This window comes from Nothoprocta perdicaria, unplaced genomic scaffold (assembly GCF_003342845.1).
Source record: "Nothoprocta perdicaria isolate Ctin4 unplaced genomic scaffold, notPer1 scaffold_55, whole genome shotgun sequence".
Lineage (NCBI taxonomy): Eukaryota > Metazoa > Chordata > Aves > Tinamiformes > Tinamidae > Nothoprocta > Nothoprocta perdicaria.
In genome coordinates, this window is record NW_020455810.1 from 917956 (window position 1) to 933399 (window position 15444).

Consider the following 15444-nt stretch of genomic DNA (forward strand, 5'->3'; position numbering starts at 1 on the left):
GTCACAGCAAGCAGCTCAGCAGATGCAGTGAGGAAGGGCATTAGGTACACTGTGTTTACCCTGTTCTTTGAACCCTTCCCTTAGGCATCACCCACTGACTGTTTTAAAGGAGATGCTAGTAAGCTAGGCAGAGGGTTGATCTGATCTGGTACAGCTGAGTTCATGTTATTATGCAGCTGTAAGTTACTGATGCATTACATGAAGCCTTTCAAATTTCATTACTATGGATCAGTTAAACACCTTGCTCAATCAGTTAAAAACACCTTGCCCAATAGCACAATCTTTCAGATCAGTACAAGTGATTAAAACACTTTTAAGATCTGTTTATCATTGTACAGTAATAACATCATTCAGATATAGATATTCCCTGTTCTGCTCTCCTTTTTGTATTTTCATCTCTCTCTGTATTCTTAAAGTGCTCATCACTTGTAAGTTAAGTCTCATTTAAATGATCAAAGGCTTTAGCAAAACTATCCTTTCCTATTTGAAAGTGATTGCGAGTCTGCCTGGCTGCATGAAGGATTGTGAGCCTCGGCATTCCTTGCAGTACATTGCATTAAGCATTACACTCGGCTGCAGTCACGTCCTGCGGATGCACAGCATGGCAGTACGCCTGCAAGTTTCTAGTGTATGTCAAGACTTTTACTGTTTCATCTCACATTTGGATTAAACCAAATGAAGGTACAACTATTACTCTAATAAAGCCTTTTCTTTTTATTTTTTTTCTGTTTTGACATGCAGACATACAAAGAAAGCCATGAGGGAAAGGGGGACAGTCAAACTGAATAAATATAAATATAAATATAAATATAAATATAAATATAAATATAAATATAAATATAAATATAAATATAAATATAAATATAAATACTGTGTATATAAATCTTATCTTAAAATTCTTCCCTAGTATGAGTCCCATTAAGCTACTCCTGCTCACTCTGGTAGATTCTATCTCTGACTGTATGTGCCACACTATCTGCTTCACTGAATTACTTATATAATTTTTATTACCATTGTCTCCAGTCCTTTCTGCTCTCCTTCTGGCCAGTATCCATTCTCTCTACTAGTTTATTCAGAAACGTCATACAGACTGCTCAGGATCACGAAAAGCTAAGGCTCCATCCCGTTTTCAGTATACCTCATCTGGGATAAGTCAATAACCAAGACTCTCTTCCTCCTTCATAAGTTTTTCTCTAGTGTTGCTCTTTTCCTGAAGTGGGACTTGTCTGCTGCACTACATCCTCAATTTGTCTTTGAAATAATACTGGAAATGTCTGAGTAGGAAATGAAATCTATTTGAATTTGAGAGGTTTTTTTTTCCTCTCTGGACTCTGGCAAAACAAAACATGTCATACAAATCATCAACATTTTCCTGGAGCTGTGTCCCTTGTGAGCAACGAGAATGTCATCTGCGCATGAGGTGACAGAGAGGAACCTCTTAACAAAAGGAAATTAGGTATCAGTATGGGAACCAAAAGGCTGAAGCCTGGTGAGATGGGAATAGCCAGGCCTCTGCTGTCACACTGTGCCTCCTCAGGCTGCTTGCTCTTAGGCTTAGCAGTCACTGCTGTCTGGAGCCACCAGCTGCCAGTTCTTTTGGTGATCTGCTTGCCCATCCAACTAACCATATTAGGTACTGCTTCAAACACCTGTGAGGAACCGTATTTGCCTCCTGCCCAGCAATGGTCAAACTCAGCTGCACAAACGTATGGGGTCTTGCAGTAACAGTAACTGCTGCTCAGTAAGATACTTACATCATTGTGCAGGGAGGCTAAATAAAGGGCTTTATCTTTATTTTTGCCAAAACAGGAAATTAAAATTGAAGATTGGGCATTTTTGCATGATGTTTTATATATTGAACTTCAAAGATACATTTTCCGAAGTACTACCTGAATGATTGCTCTACAGATATTTTGCAATAAGAATACAGATTGCTGCAGTCTACTTAACAATGTCTGAAATTGTGAAAGAATTTGCATTATCACTGTACAGTTATTGTATAATAACTGTATTATCAACCATGCAAACATCCCTCCTCTTGATTGCCCCCTCTGCTTTGACTGTATCCTGTACAAGCAGCTTGGCAAGGGATGATAAATGTTGACTAAAGCAGAAAGTACCCAGTGCTCAGCAAACTTGCCTTCCACTCTTACCTTCCTCCACTGACAATTCTGTGAATAGGCAATGGAGATACATGGCCAGAGGGCTTCAAAGTAGTCTAACAAAATGTTTAATTGTGGAAAACAATAAAATTCAAAATTAGCCTTTCCATGGGAACAGATATCAAAATATGAGACCTCCTACAGGCCCCTCAGTCGCAGACTTTGAGCAGCTCCTAGCTTCTGGATTACCCTGGTAGGGTAAAAAGAAAAGGAAATTTCTGGTGCAAAAGCAAACAATGACAGTGATATCACAGCTGTCTTGAAGCTGGCATGATTTTGAAAACTAACTTTAAAAGCCACATACAGACATGAGAATGGGATATTAAAAGTTACATACCATGGCATTTGCTTATGGGCTTAAAAGTAAGAGAGTGGTTACAAAGCCATCAGAATTTACAGCCAATATTCAGAATTTACCTGGTACAGGATTCTGTAACCTGACAGAAGAAGGATCGAGCTTTGAAGATGCCAAATTTCAAGTTTCCCACTCAGTCAGCTCTCTTAACATTTATTTTCCTGGGGGAATATGAGGAGAAAAAGAGTAACTTTTTAAATGATATAAATTAAATGACAAAGAGGAGAGAGTTACACTTGAAGGCAACACTGTCACCCCTACTTAAAGAAATCCCAGCAGGACCATCAGTAAAGTCCTTCAGTAAAAGATAAACACGTACCACCTCAGTACTATTTCGTGCAGATTTTTCACTGAAGTGTTCCTGTTTTGTACAGGTTCAACAGCCACACTCTTTAAAATAACAAGACTCAATGAGACTTCTTGCCTGAGAGCCATGTCTGCAGGGCTGTGACTGCTCAGCACCTTTCCTTTGATACCAGACACATTGCATACTATTAAAGGCATTAGCATCAAGTCCTAATCTTAGATTTTGATCCATCTCTTGGCATTAAGTTTAAACCTCTAGTTGTTAAAACATTTGATGACATTTTTAAGAATAAAGATGTCTTTAGCAGAGAGGGTACCATAAAATACCATAAAAATCAAGTTCTTAGTGTTTTCATGGCAATTTTACCTTTCAGCAACCACATATGCAAACACTATAAATTCTTTATATGTGCGACTCTTTATAATTTGAGTCAAGTAAATGAGGAAGTCTGAAGACTACGAATTGTTTCTCAAGTTAACATGCTTCTTGTGTGTCCTCTGTGTATTTTGGTATTGAAACTGAATACAGATATGGTGTAGGTATACTAGAGTCCTACGGCATTTAAATATTTGAAAACTTCTTTGACCTTCTGCAAAAGCATTGATTGAGTACCTTTTTCAGAGCAAAAGGAATTTGGGGTGTGCTTATAAACCTTGCTCTGATACTTTCTTTTCCAGTGTTTTTGATCGATTAAAGAAATCTGAAAATCTATCTTCCACTCTTTATTCAGAGCATTAAAGTTGGACTTGACTTTTGAGCAGTTCGCCATCCTCAAGCTAAAGACAGCAGGAATTGTTGACAGTTGGAGTCGCTCCCTACATAGCTTTTTAAAACCTTCCCTCTAGTTTCTTCTTGGTTACTATTGTTAGCATTTAAACACAGCAAAGTGATATTTGGCAATAGTTGCATATCTGCGTTACTTGTTCTACAACTGCTTCACAAGCTGTTGAGTCAAGACTGTTGCTTAATGTGCAGGTTCTGTTACTTTCTTTCCTCGGTTTCTGCAAAGAGGCAGAAGCACACGCTCATAGTTAAAGAAGGTGATAATAAAATGACTGCATTGGTAATGATTGAAACCTTGTTCTTTGCATGCTGCAGTTCACTGAATACTGTAGAACTACAGAATTATTACTATTAATTTGCATCCATCCTTTCCCTTCATTTAATACAAAAGAGTCAAATGAGTGAACAAATGTTTTAGACCAGGAGGACCTATCTTTTATTGTGGCTTCCCATATAAAAGAGAAACATTTCTTAATATTATCCTTCTGGCTTTCCTTCACAGCTGTGTTTTGTGATGTTTTGGACACCAAACGTCTCAGAGAAGATTTTAGTTGACATAATTGGAGTAGACTTTGCTTTTGCAGAGCTGTGTGTTGTCCCTTTGCGCATCTTCTCCTTCTTCCCAGTTCCAGGTAAAAATAAGAAAATTAAAACTCTACAACTTCAAAGCCCAGACCAGCCTTCAGATGTGGTCTTAGGGCCTGACTTGTCTATACATAAGTGGCCAAATGCATACCTAGCATTTGCAACCTCATTTTCAAAGCAACACACTTGTCACTGAAGCCGGTGTGAATCAAAAACATTTACATCAGTTTTCAATGTAGAAATGTTAGAGAAAGGGCTGTCTGCTATTAAACAGAGACAAATCTATCATAACTACATTTCTCATTAGCAAAATTGAAACTTGAATTGTATCTATTGCAGTTGACCAAGAACACGCACACAAATGACACATATGCACCTGTGTTGTTCTTTTGCCAAGACTGCAATTCACTGGTGTAGCATCTAGGACCACCTGCATGGTAGTGTCATTAGCCTGCCCTGCTGCTCTCAGTCTGACTGGCTCTTGCAGAGACGGCCAGAGTATAAACTATACAGAATAAAAGTTAATGTTCTTCTTCAAGAAATAGGTAAATTTTGCAGAAGCAATCAAAATTATTCCCCTCAAAAATTTTAAAGCATTCATAAACAAATGCATTATCATGTAGTGTTTCTGAAAGCTTGCTAGTATAACAGCACCACTTCATATTAAATACATCTAGGTATCTTTTTTTTTTTTTAGCTGTTGTACCATTTACTGTACAGGAGCTTAGTCAAATATTAAATATTTTCCTTGGTATTATTTCTGTCCAGGGAATAGGTTAGTTTTTTTTGCTAAGGAGAATAGAATAGACCTGCTAATAAACTGATATAAGACAACAGCTCTTTTCTCTGACAGCATTCTGTCTGTAACTGTTTCTTGCAAAGATCTTGTACTAAAGCAACCTGGACACAAGATCAACTTCATTTCTGGGAAGGTTTCTCAGTGAGCAAAGTTACCAGAAACTGGTTCCACCATGGTCATTTCTGAACAGGAGTCTCTGCGTGAAAAATTTTCATATAAAATGACCAAATTTTTTTTCTCCCTTTCTTCCCTTCCCATCCCTCATGCCCTCTTTATGGATAGTGACGGTCAGAGCGCACTTAACAGGTTGGCTGATGACTCTAAAGAAGACATTTGTGCTGGCACCCAGTTCGGTGCTGCGGATTATTGTTCTCATCGCAAGTCTCATAGTTCTGCCTTACTTGGGGTAAGTCACTCTCCTCATCATAGACCAGTGATTCCTTGTTGCCCATGACAATTGCATTAATCTACATATTCTTCATATGCAAACTTACTGCCATGCAAAGCCCGAATAGTGGCAATATCTGGAAAAGAATGATGTATACATTTGTGAATGTGACTTTGACCTAGGCAAGCATGATAGTGATGCCTTTCGAAAAACAAGAAAAAACAAAAACAAATGGCAGAGAGGCAAATCCTGCCCTGCAGGAATTTATTTGCATTCTGTTAATTGCACTGCATGGAAGCTAATGGAAGAAGAGCTTGTTGATGAGGTCAAAGAAAATATTCTATCCTGTAGCATTCTATGCAAGTCTTCAACTTCATATTAAATTCTGTATTCAGCTTTTCTTAATGCAGAATTTAATGCAGGGTGTTAAACTCTTACTAAATAATGAAGCACATTAAAGGACAAAAAAGCCCTGTAAAATACTATATTTCCTTTTTGCAAGTACATTCGTGTCTTTGAAGCAAATATTTCTAAATACTGATTAGTGGAAATATAATTATGAATCACAGATTTGCACCCAACTGTGACTACTTTTTTTTCTTTTTTCTTTTTTTTTTTTTTTTTAATGCTATCCACAGAGTTCATGGAGCCACCCTTGGAGTAGGATCCCTTCTAGCTGGCTTTGTAGGAGAATCTACAATGGTTGCAATAGCAGCCTGTTATGTCTATCGGAAACAGGTAAGAAGTAGGTTCTGGGGAATCTGATCAAAGCCATTTCCCTGATTTATTTCAATCCTTTCAATCTTTTGGGGCCACTCAGTCCATGGGACAAGGCTAGAGATGGCTTGAAGTAAACCTCCTGCCCCTCAAAACGTGTACATCATGGATATCATGTTCTCAGCAAGAAATGTTTTACACTGTAGAGCTGCTACTCTTATGTAGGCATAACAACTACTCATTCAAGCTAAATTCTCTATAGAACTGGTCTGCTGAGTATGGACAAATATAGAGTTGCTTTATTTTTATTGTCACCTAAAAAAATGTAGTAAAACAAAATATTCTCCTCCAGAAATGTAAGACAAAAACTTACAAATCTTTAAACAGGGAGAATTTCTCATAAGCATGCGTCTATCTAGCTCACTGACTCCCGTCCTGTGTATGCAAGGCAATAGTGGTACATGGATTTCAAAGCATATTTCACTAAATCAAATCAAACATACAATGAATGTTGGCTTGGCCACTGAGTTTATCTCAGGAGTCTTTTTACCTTTAGGTTGGCTTATTCCAGGTATGTGTTCAGGTTGCTATACAAGGTACCAGGTACAGTTCCAAAAAGAAATAGCGTGGACCGTAGGTCAGTCCGTCTAGGTCATTCCAGCAAAACCCTGTGGATGGGAGTAGAAAATGTAATCTCTATTTTTTTTCTTAATTAGACTTCTTATTAAAGATGAAGCAAAGATGTCTACTGCATGTTTTTTCTCAAAATTCAAAAAATGGCATACCTAAAAGCCTTATTTTGAAACATATTCAAACTAACTTTGAAATGCATTAAGAGTGCAGGCAGATCATTAGGAAAGTTGATAAAACTATAAATTTGCATAAGAAAATAGAAGACTGTGCTTTCTTTCACTTTTCATTCTGTCATGTTTTTCATAATCAGGAAAGAAAAAGATCTGTAGACCCTGAAATGGCTATTCTTGGCCCATGTTCTCACAAGGTGTATCTGTTTAACTAACCTCCTTGCTGGTTGCATGGGACAGGTGTAGCTCCTAAAGGACTTTGGGGATCTAGAGCTTTCAGCAGAATTTGCACGTAACTGACAGTAGCTTCTCAGTAGCTCCTCCCCAACCAAGGTGACAGTGACAGAGCCAACTAGTAGCTCTGCACATCAGCTTATTTTCACCTGAAGCAGCATTAAGTGGAGATCATTTGAGAGCTGCATATCAAATACTGTGTAGACACTGCTTAAATTCTGATACTCTGCTATGCTCAACTCAGCTGAATCAATAATACCCGGGGGTTGTTGGATTTTTTTGTCAGTTTTACAAGTGTTTTCTGTAAGACGAGTCAGCCTGCTGAGAAAGGGATAACAAGGAACAGATGCTCCAACTTGTTTTGTAGTGGGGCTGAATGCTTCTTAGCTTTACTAATCCAGGACATCCTGAGTGAATCATAGGCCTCTTAAATGCCCTGCCACTCCTGCTAGCCAAGAATAGACTCTAATATTCCTTGGCCTTGGTGGGATGTGCGCCCACGGTGCATCAGCGACAGCAGGAAAAGCCAGTGGGCTCACATCTTGCAAAATTCCTGGAGTTTGACATTTGAAAAATTAGGATATCATCTCACTCTCTCTTTCTGTACAGCAATTTATCTCCTCTAATACTTTGTTCGCTTCCTTTTTTTCCTAATAAACAGTCTGTGTTATTAAAGGTTCCAGATGCTTTCTTCCTTCCAGCCATGCTGAAGCCTGTCTTGGATGTTAGTTAGCATTAAAAAAAAAAAAAAAAAAAAAAAGCTTCTAAAAGAGTTTCTATTAGTGCGTTTGTGTTAGAAAGGAGAAAGCTGAGCCCCAGGAAGGTTATGGAAATGGTTTAACTGAGAAGCCATGAACGTGACACAAATATTGTAGCTCTTAATAACTTAACTCTCCAAAAAACTAGCCTGGCTCCTCACAATGCCTGGGCTTTGCAGGACTGTTGTCATCCAGATTCCTATGCTTATCAGTGCTTGTTTCAATCCAGAAAAAGAAGCGGAATGAGAATGAAGCAGCTACAGAAGGGGAAGACTCTGCCATGACAGACATGCCTCACACAGAGGAAATGACGGACATCGTAGAAATGAGAGAAGAGAACGACTAGCAGCTGGGAGGCCCTTGTTCTCCGCAGGGACAATTGGAATGACACTTCAACATCTTGTCTTCTCTCATACTTTTTTTTTTTGGGGTTGTTTTTATTTTTGTAATAAAGAGGCCTTGATTTAAAAGGTTTCAGATAAATTCTCTAGCATACTGAGTATGCTCACACTGATGAGGGGCCTAAAAAGAGGTCTTTGCTTTTTTTTCTTTTTCAATTGAATTAGTTCTCTCACGCCGTGCAAACATAAAAGATACAACTGCATCGCTGTAGCGTCTTCCTTACTTATGCATTCCCCTTCTCTGGACAATCTGCGTTCATCAACCAAAGCCCTGCGCTCTGTGTACATGCGTGTGCACACGCCACTGACTACTTAGTGCTTCTGCCTTTCCCTTCCTCTTTCCTTTTCTTTCTCTTTTCTTTTTTTTTTCTTTTTTTTTTTTTTTTTCTCTGAATGAGAAATGTTAAAGACAAGAAGCTTGGAAAACACAGCTTTATTTTACTCGCTTGAAAATGACTTTGCTACATAACTTAATGTACTATGGTGTTCTATATCATTTTGTTTGGCCTTGTCCCCAAGGCTTATAATGAGCAGGGTGTAGAAGAGGGAGGAATATGTATGTCTCCACGTGAAAAGTGAAGAAATACAGATTCCTCTCTCCTGTAAAAAAAAGTGTGTGCATGTATGTACACACACACACATACATATATATATATTTAAATATATATATATATGTAGATAATACAATACACACAGGACAAGAACTCTATTTAACTCATTCCATTATTGCAGCTAGGAAACATTTGAAAAATTGTAAGCATTTAATTCAGAATTTTCTTGACTAGCTAGTCTCCACCTTATGCATCTTTTTCTTTGGAAGAAAGAGTGCACTTTCCTCTTGTGAGGAAGGTGATGGCAACCAGTAGAGTAGTTGGCTGTATTTGAATTAAAAAAAAAGAATTGACAACTTTACCAAAGTTCTTGTCCAGTAGTTTCATTTAACTTTAGTTTTTAAAGAATGATTTGCTCAATACTTATTTCTGCTGCCTATATATTAAGAGTAAAAAGTCTTTAGCAGGACATCTTGTTATAGCACATTAGTATATGTAGGTCCATGAAGTTTTATACGCACACAAACACATATATCCATATATGTATGTTTTGCTATTTTTCCCAGTACAGAAGATCAAAATCCCTATGATGAATCTCCAGGACTGATGGTCATCCAAGTCCTAAATTGGGGTTCTTGAGCACATGATAGCAGTCAGAGCAGTTTCATGGATGTTTAAGCACTGCTCACATCAGCCAGAGCTGTACTTTGAGGACAAGACAGATACTTTGCAGTTTAAGTGGGCTTTACCTAATAGAATATAGGTTTTTAAGGGTGATTTGTATCGGGCTGAAATGAAACCTATGTATGAAGTTATCAAACCAGAAATGGTTTGGGGGCCACCAGTGATGGCTGCAACAGCAGCTTGTATTTCTGTGATGTTCGGTGTTTGGCTGCAGGACAGCATTTATGTTATCATTTTGTAGCAGGCTGGATTCTTGTAGATGTAGATGTGCCAGAGTTTGGGAGCCATTATCCTACATGGTATATGCAGAAACTGGTTAATTTAAACCTTATTTAGTGAAAGTCTATTTTTCTAAGTTTTGGAAATGATTATTTAATTGTGAACAAATTCATTTTCTAGATTATTTACCACATAGTCCCAACATCTCAAAAAACGGATTAAAACTAAACATTACTTTAAATGTTTTATCAATATATGTGTATATATACATACACATGTGTATAAATATATATACTGTATATTATGTACATTTATTTTAAGCTACAGTACATTTCCTATTTTTCCAAGTTCAGCTAAAAATGTCTCTAAAACACTACAAAGTTGGTTAACAACCAGTTATGGCTAATAATGAAAGGCATTGTATCAATGAATGTTATGTTTTATTTTACACATTTCTACCAATTTGTTACGTGTACATAGACAGTAAGAAATGACTTAGAAATGATTGTGTTGAATGACAAATTTGCAAAATCAGTGCACTGTTAGTGTGCAGTGGCATTAGAAAGGTAAATCTCAATCCAGGAATCCATGTTTTCTGTGCCACTGCAGGATTGTATTTAGTATCCCTTATTGCAGTACAAAGTAAAATACACACATGCACACAAAACCTCTCAGACAAATTATTTAAGTGCAGTATGTGGACTGCACACATCGGCATTCATGAATACAGACTCTCAAATAGTCATGTATATAAGTTGTATGTAGACTGTTACAGATCATAATGGCCATTTAAGGTCTTCTCTACTGATGTACTTGCGTTTTCTCCAGTACATTTGTATCCAAGCCCACAACACACTGTTTTTCAGGAACTGTAGAGAAAAGCAAGAAAATATTTTTGTGTAATATTTCTTTTGGTACATGACTAAAATTTAAGCAGCAGTATTTTGGAAAAGTTTTGAGCATTACTCATGCAGGTTTCAAGGTAAGAATTGCACCAAAAAGTACAAATTTGAAAACTATTTAAATGTAACACTAGAGCTTTTGCTTTAGCTAGAAGACTGAATGCATATCAAAAAAAAAAAAAAAAAAAAAAAAACAGAATTATTGGTTATATGTCTAAACTAGCAGCATTGTAAAAATTAAAATTTGAGTTGCGTGGACAATACTTCATATTCCTTTACACGTTTACTTTACAAAATAACAAATGGAGTGGTAGGGCATGGGCAAGAATTCAAGCAGTTACATAAAACACCTGCATAACATTTCCTTTCTAATCCTGTTTCCTGTGTGTTGCGTATTTCTTTACATTGCTGTGTTGGTTTAACAAAATACACTGACATTTCTGCAATGAGCAAGTCCAGATCAGAAGTGGATACTTACTCAGTAGGCTTGACTTAAAGGCATGTCCACAAAGAGCATCACGGACCTTAAGTGCTTCTGCTGCTTCCTGGGGATAACATTTTCCATAATTTCAGTGCACACCTGAAACCTGACTGTTCTGACCCACCTTTGGTGATGAAACCAGTCAGGCAGGAGAAGCTTGTAGCTTCCATCGTTTCTGGGATGGACAGCCAGGTTTCTGGGGTAGGTGGTGAAGGGCACATTGCTTCTTCCCTCAGCTGAAGCTACAGCCAAGCAGGCCAGAAGGGTGAGAGTCCAAGTGCCTCTGTCTGCCAGGTCCACCTGAACACACCATTCCATGTCGCTTCCTTCCCAAAGAACCTTGATTTCCGGTAAAATGGCTTAGCCATGTGTTACTGCTTATGGTATGGTGAATATTTTTGAATAGAAACCTGTTAAGCTTCCACTTTTGTGGGGAGGTTTATCCCTTTTAGTCTTTTTCTTTTTTAGAAAACTGCTGAATTATACAAATGTAGTTACAATAAAAGGAGGAGCAAAATTGCTTGGCATCCTACATCAGAAATGTTAGAGTACAGGAGAACCTACCACACAGAAGGAAATGAAAGAACACCTACCCACAGTGGATTAACGTGTACCTACAAGTGTGTTAACTTGTCTGAGCTTTCCTTTTGCAGACCTATGGACATTGAGGGAACATCTCCATTTACATTTTTGGGCTGCCCTAACCAGGCCTCTCATACTTACCAACCAGTGGAGTTGATGAAAAAGACTACGTTTTCCAGCCAGTCTCTGAGACTGTTTAGGCACCTCAGCAGCTTCCCAGGCATCACCCAGCACCCCTATCCCTCTTGCACAGAGGCTCAAGGCGAGCACCCCACATATCTGATTGTTAGATAGAGCCACCCTGAGCAAGAGCATTGGGTGAGTAACGGAGAAGTCTTCTGTTTTCCGCTCATTTGGCTGTTCCCTATTTCCTTTGAATGAGAGAGATTTATATCTACCTCTTGCCCAGTTTTTTCCTGAATTACTGCATCAGTTTACAGGCACCAAGCAGCCCCAAACAGAGCACGGAATGATGAATGAAGCATAGCCAGGACAAGTCACTGTATGCGAGGAGAAATCATTTGACGAGAAAAACTTAAGTCATTTGGGGGATTGCACCTCATCTCCTAAGGGCAGGGAAAGGGCTCGTTCCACTCCTGTCTTTCAGAGGCGTCAGGCATCATCCCTAGATGCCTAGAGGAAACGGCCACAAGCTGAGGCACCAAAAGTTCCACAGGAACTTATGGAAACGCTTCTTGACAGTGAGGGTGACAGAGCCCTGGCACAGGCTGCCCAGAGAGGTTGTGGAATCTCCTTCTTTGGAGATCTTCCAAACCCGCTTGGACACAGCTCTGGGTGACTCTGTGTGTTCAGGGGGTTGGACTAGATGACCTCTGAGGCCCCTTCCAACCTTAAGCATCCTATGATTCTATGACCCCGTGTTAGACTGCAAGGTTAATTTAGCTGCTGAGCAGCAGGACAGACGGGGCACACTGCTGCCATAGGACTGTGCCCTAAGGGTGCTGCGCAGGGCTAGGCAAAGGACACCCATATTTTAGAAAGCCATATACGTACGTACATGTATATATATATATTTATACACACATATATATGAGGCAATTTTACACATGCTGCCCATGTATGGCTTGTTGGAACAACAGTCTAAGCACAAACACAATCTTGATGTGCAACTAATGCTAAGCTGTCTAAAAAAATGCAGTTTAAAGCTGTATAAAAGAGTAATTAAGTGACATTTCAGCAGACATCGGGTCAGCAAGATAAAGTATGATTTAGCACAATGAGTTAAATGGGAAGAAATGGGGAATCATAGGAAAGTTTATGGATATTGTATATCCAACCTAAAGAAAATAGCATCATATGGAGAACCATGAAATAGCAGAAAATATTTGAATGATGATTCCTGCTATTTTCCTTTTAACTGCATCAAGAGATGCTGAAGGACAATGTGCACGTCAGATGTGGCTTTTAAGTATTTTGATTTCTGAGAGGAGGCAGCAATTTTAAGAAATGAGTATGAAAACACTTCAGAATATTCAAGCAGAAATAAACCAATATGCAGGTTTTGTTACATGCAAATAAGAGGCATTGCAGATCTTACTGTTTCTAAGTAACTGTCAGTACTGCACTGAGGAAGCGTCACATGAATATTAGTTAGACAAAGACAAAATTATCACAATTTGGGTATCAGATTGACATTTCCCAACATAAAGCATTATTATCCATTTCCTGTCTTTTTGGTTTTCTACTAGAATTCAAGTGCAGAATTACACATTCTTAAAGCAGAGTAAATTCCAGTTAAATAGGATGTCCCCTTCTCTCATACACAATGATAAGTTTGCTGTAATCTAATGAATTCAAGATGAGTTCCAAGTTTATTGTGGCTTTCGTTCCTTGATTGCCTGCTGATACAGGGCCATGAGATATGGTAGCAGTGTTACAATAGCAAGGAATTCAGTCCAAGAGTGGGGTTAAATAATGCCAGCATGGTAGAGAAGAGGGAATAAAGAACCTGCTCAGAGACTCACGACTCTCCAACAACTTTTGAACAGTTTGCATATATATTACTTTGGATATGCGAGTTACGTGTGAGCAGATCCGCTCCTCAGCAAAACCACTGCCAGGTCTGGCAATAGTTTGCACCTTTTGAACAAAAAGGCCAAAGACTAAAGAGGGGCTGTGGCAACTGAGCTTTAGCCTCTACTTGGGCACAGAAAGCCATTTTATCTGCAGCTTGTGCAAGCTAGTGTTATGATTAAAGAGTGGTCTCAGGTCTCAGCATATCATAATTGAGGTATTCACTCTCTATTAAAAAAACAGAAAAAAAAAATGGCATATTTTAAAGTACTTTTTCATCTTTACAACCTTGAGAGGAAAAGCTTTCTTAACATTACCAAAACAAGTCACTGCTCAAACCAGTTTACTAGTATCACTTCATCAATTTTTCTTTCATTCCTAGTTTAGCATCTTCAGACCTTTCCTTATACTTGTCTGATGGCTTTTTTAAGAGGAAAAATGCAATCTTCGAGTTGACTGAATGCCAAGTAATTCAGTAACTATAAAGTGGTTTAAAAAAAATTCTTTTTTGATGGACTGTTTTTTGCTTTTCATTTGCCAAGCTGAAAAGGAGAGTCAAGAAATGGTGGATGTCCTTACTTAAAAGCAAGAACTAAAACAATATATTCAAATTCACTATTTGACTGCCTGATGATATTCGAGTAAATCGTAAGAGCTACAGCCCTAACTCTTCCATCAAAGTTAGCCCTGCATTCCCAGAGTAGCACAGGATTTTAGAAGCACTTTGAACCACCAAGCTTCCTACATTTCAAAACTGGAAATAGAATTTAGTGAGTTGGAGAAACCAAAGAGAAACAGTCCGTGTAGATCAAAACTCAGCTGGGCATGAGCAACCTGAGTCATGGCCTAACTTGGTTCTTCTTTGTGGAGGGGCTTGAACAACATGACTTCCTGAGGTCCCTTCCAACCTGATTTGTTCTCTGGTTTGATCAGGAGCCCACAAAGGTTCACCTGCAGTCACCTGAGACTGCCTTTTTTAGGGTTTCAGTTGAGGATTTGAGAGGCAGAGCCTGCTAAGGTTATACAGTGTTCTCGGGCAAAAATCTGAGCTTCACGGCTCCTCTTGCAGGTGCCAAACCTTTCATATGATACAGTTGACTCTGTGATGGCAACCCGTATTGAGGGCAAAAATAAAGCTATTGTATCTGCAGACAACACACTAAGTATAGCAAGACTGTAAGTATTGCATCGCACTGCTTCAGTTTTTACTCTAAGTAAAAAAGGACATCATACATACATCATACATCACTCAGTTTTCATGTTTGCTATCCAAGGCAACACTAATGAACTCTACCATTGTTTTCTATATAAGATATAATGAAACAATTAGGAAGCTACAAGCAATAAATTTACAGGGTACTTGGAGCACATGGTTTGCCAGTGCCACACAATTGCAAAAATAAAACATCCAAAAAGGCGAAGGTACGTAATGCACTTTTGTTGATGAGCCTAATTTACTTATCACTATCAGCAAGCTTTTCCAAATAAATCTAGTGACTTTTTTAGTAGCACAGTTCAAAATGCACTTCACTTGCTTTATGCTTAATAAAAATCTACCTGCAATATTAACCAGCAAATGCACAAGAGAAATTCAACCTGTGGTTTCACACTGGACTGGACAGAAACTCCAACCACCATTATAAAGATAACCAAGCTTAACCCTCATCAAGCCCAGCTCTGTGGCTTTGATTATTCAGGG

General features: G+C 38.5%; 1 protein-coding gene across 1 annotated transcript in view; it reads left to right on the top strand.

Annotated features, from left to right (window-relative positions):
- ANKH (ANKH inorganic pyrophosphate transport regulator) overlaps window positions 1–8642 on the top strand; it is a 93056-nt gene extending 84414 nt beyond the window's left edge. Inside the window, exons 9-12 of the mRNA XM_026048526.1 lie at window positions 4110–4239; window positions 5274–5397; window positions 6018–6117; window positions 8121–8642. Coding sequence (XP_025904311.1) covers window positions 4110–4239; window positions 5274–5397; window positions 6018–6117; window positions 8121–8237 — 471 coding nt within the window. The 3' untranslated portion in view covers window positions 8238–8642. The remainder of the gene's footprint in view (window positions 1–4109; window positions 4240–5273; window positions 5398–6017; window positions 6118–8120) is intronic.
- Window positions 8643–15444: the final 6802 nt, after the last annotated feature.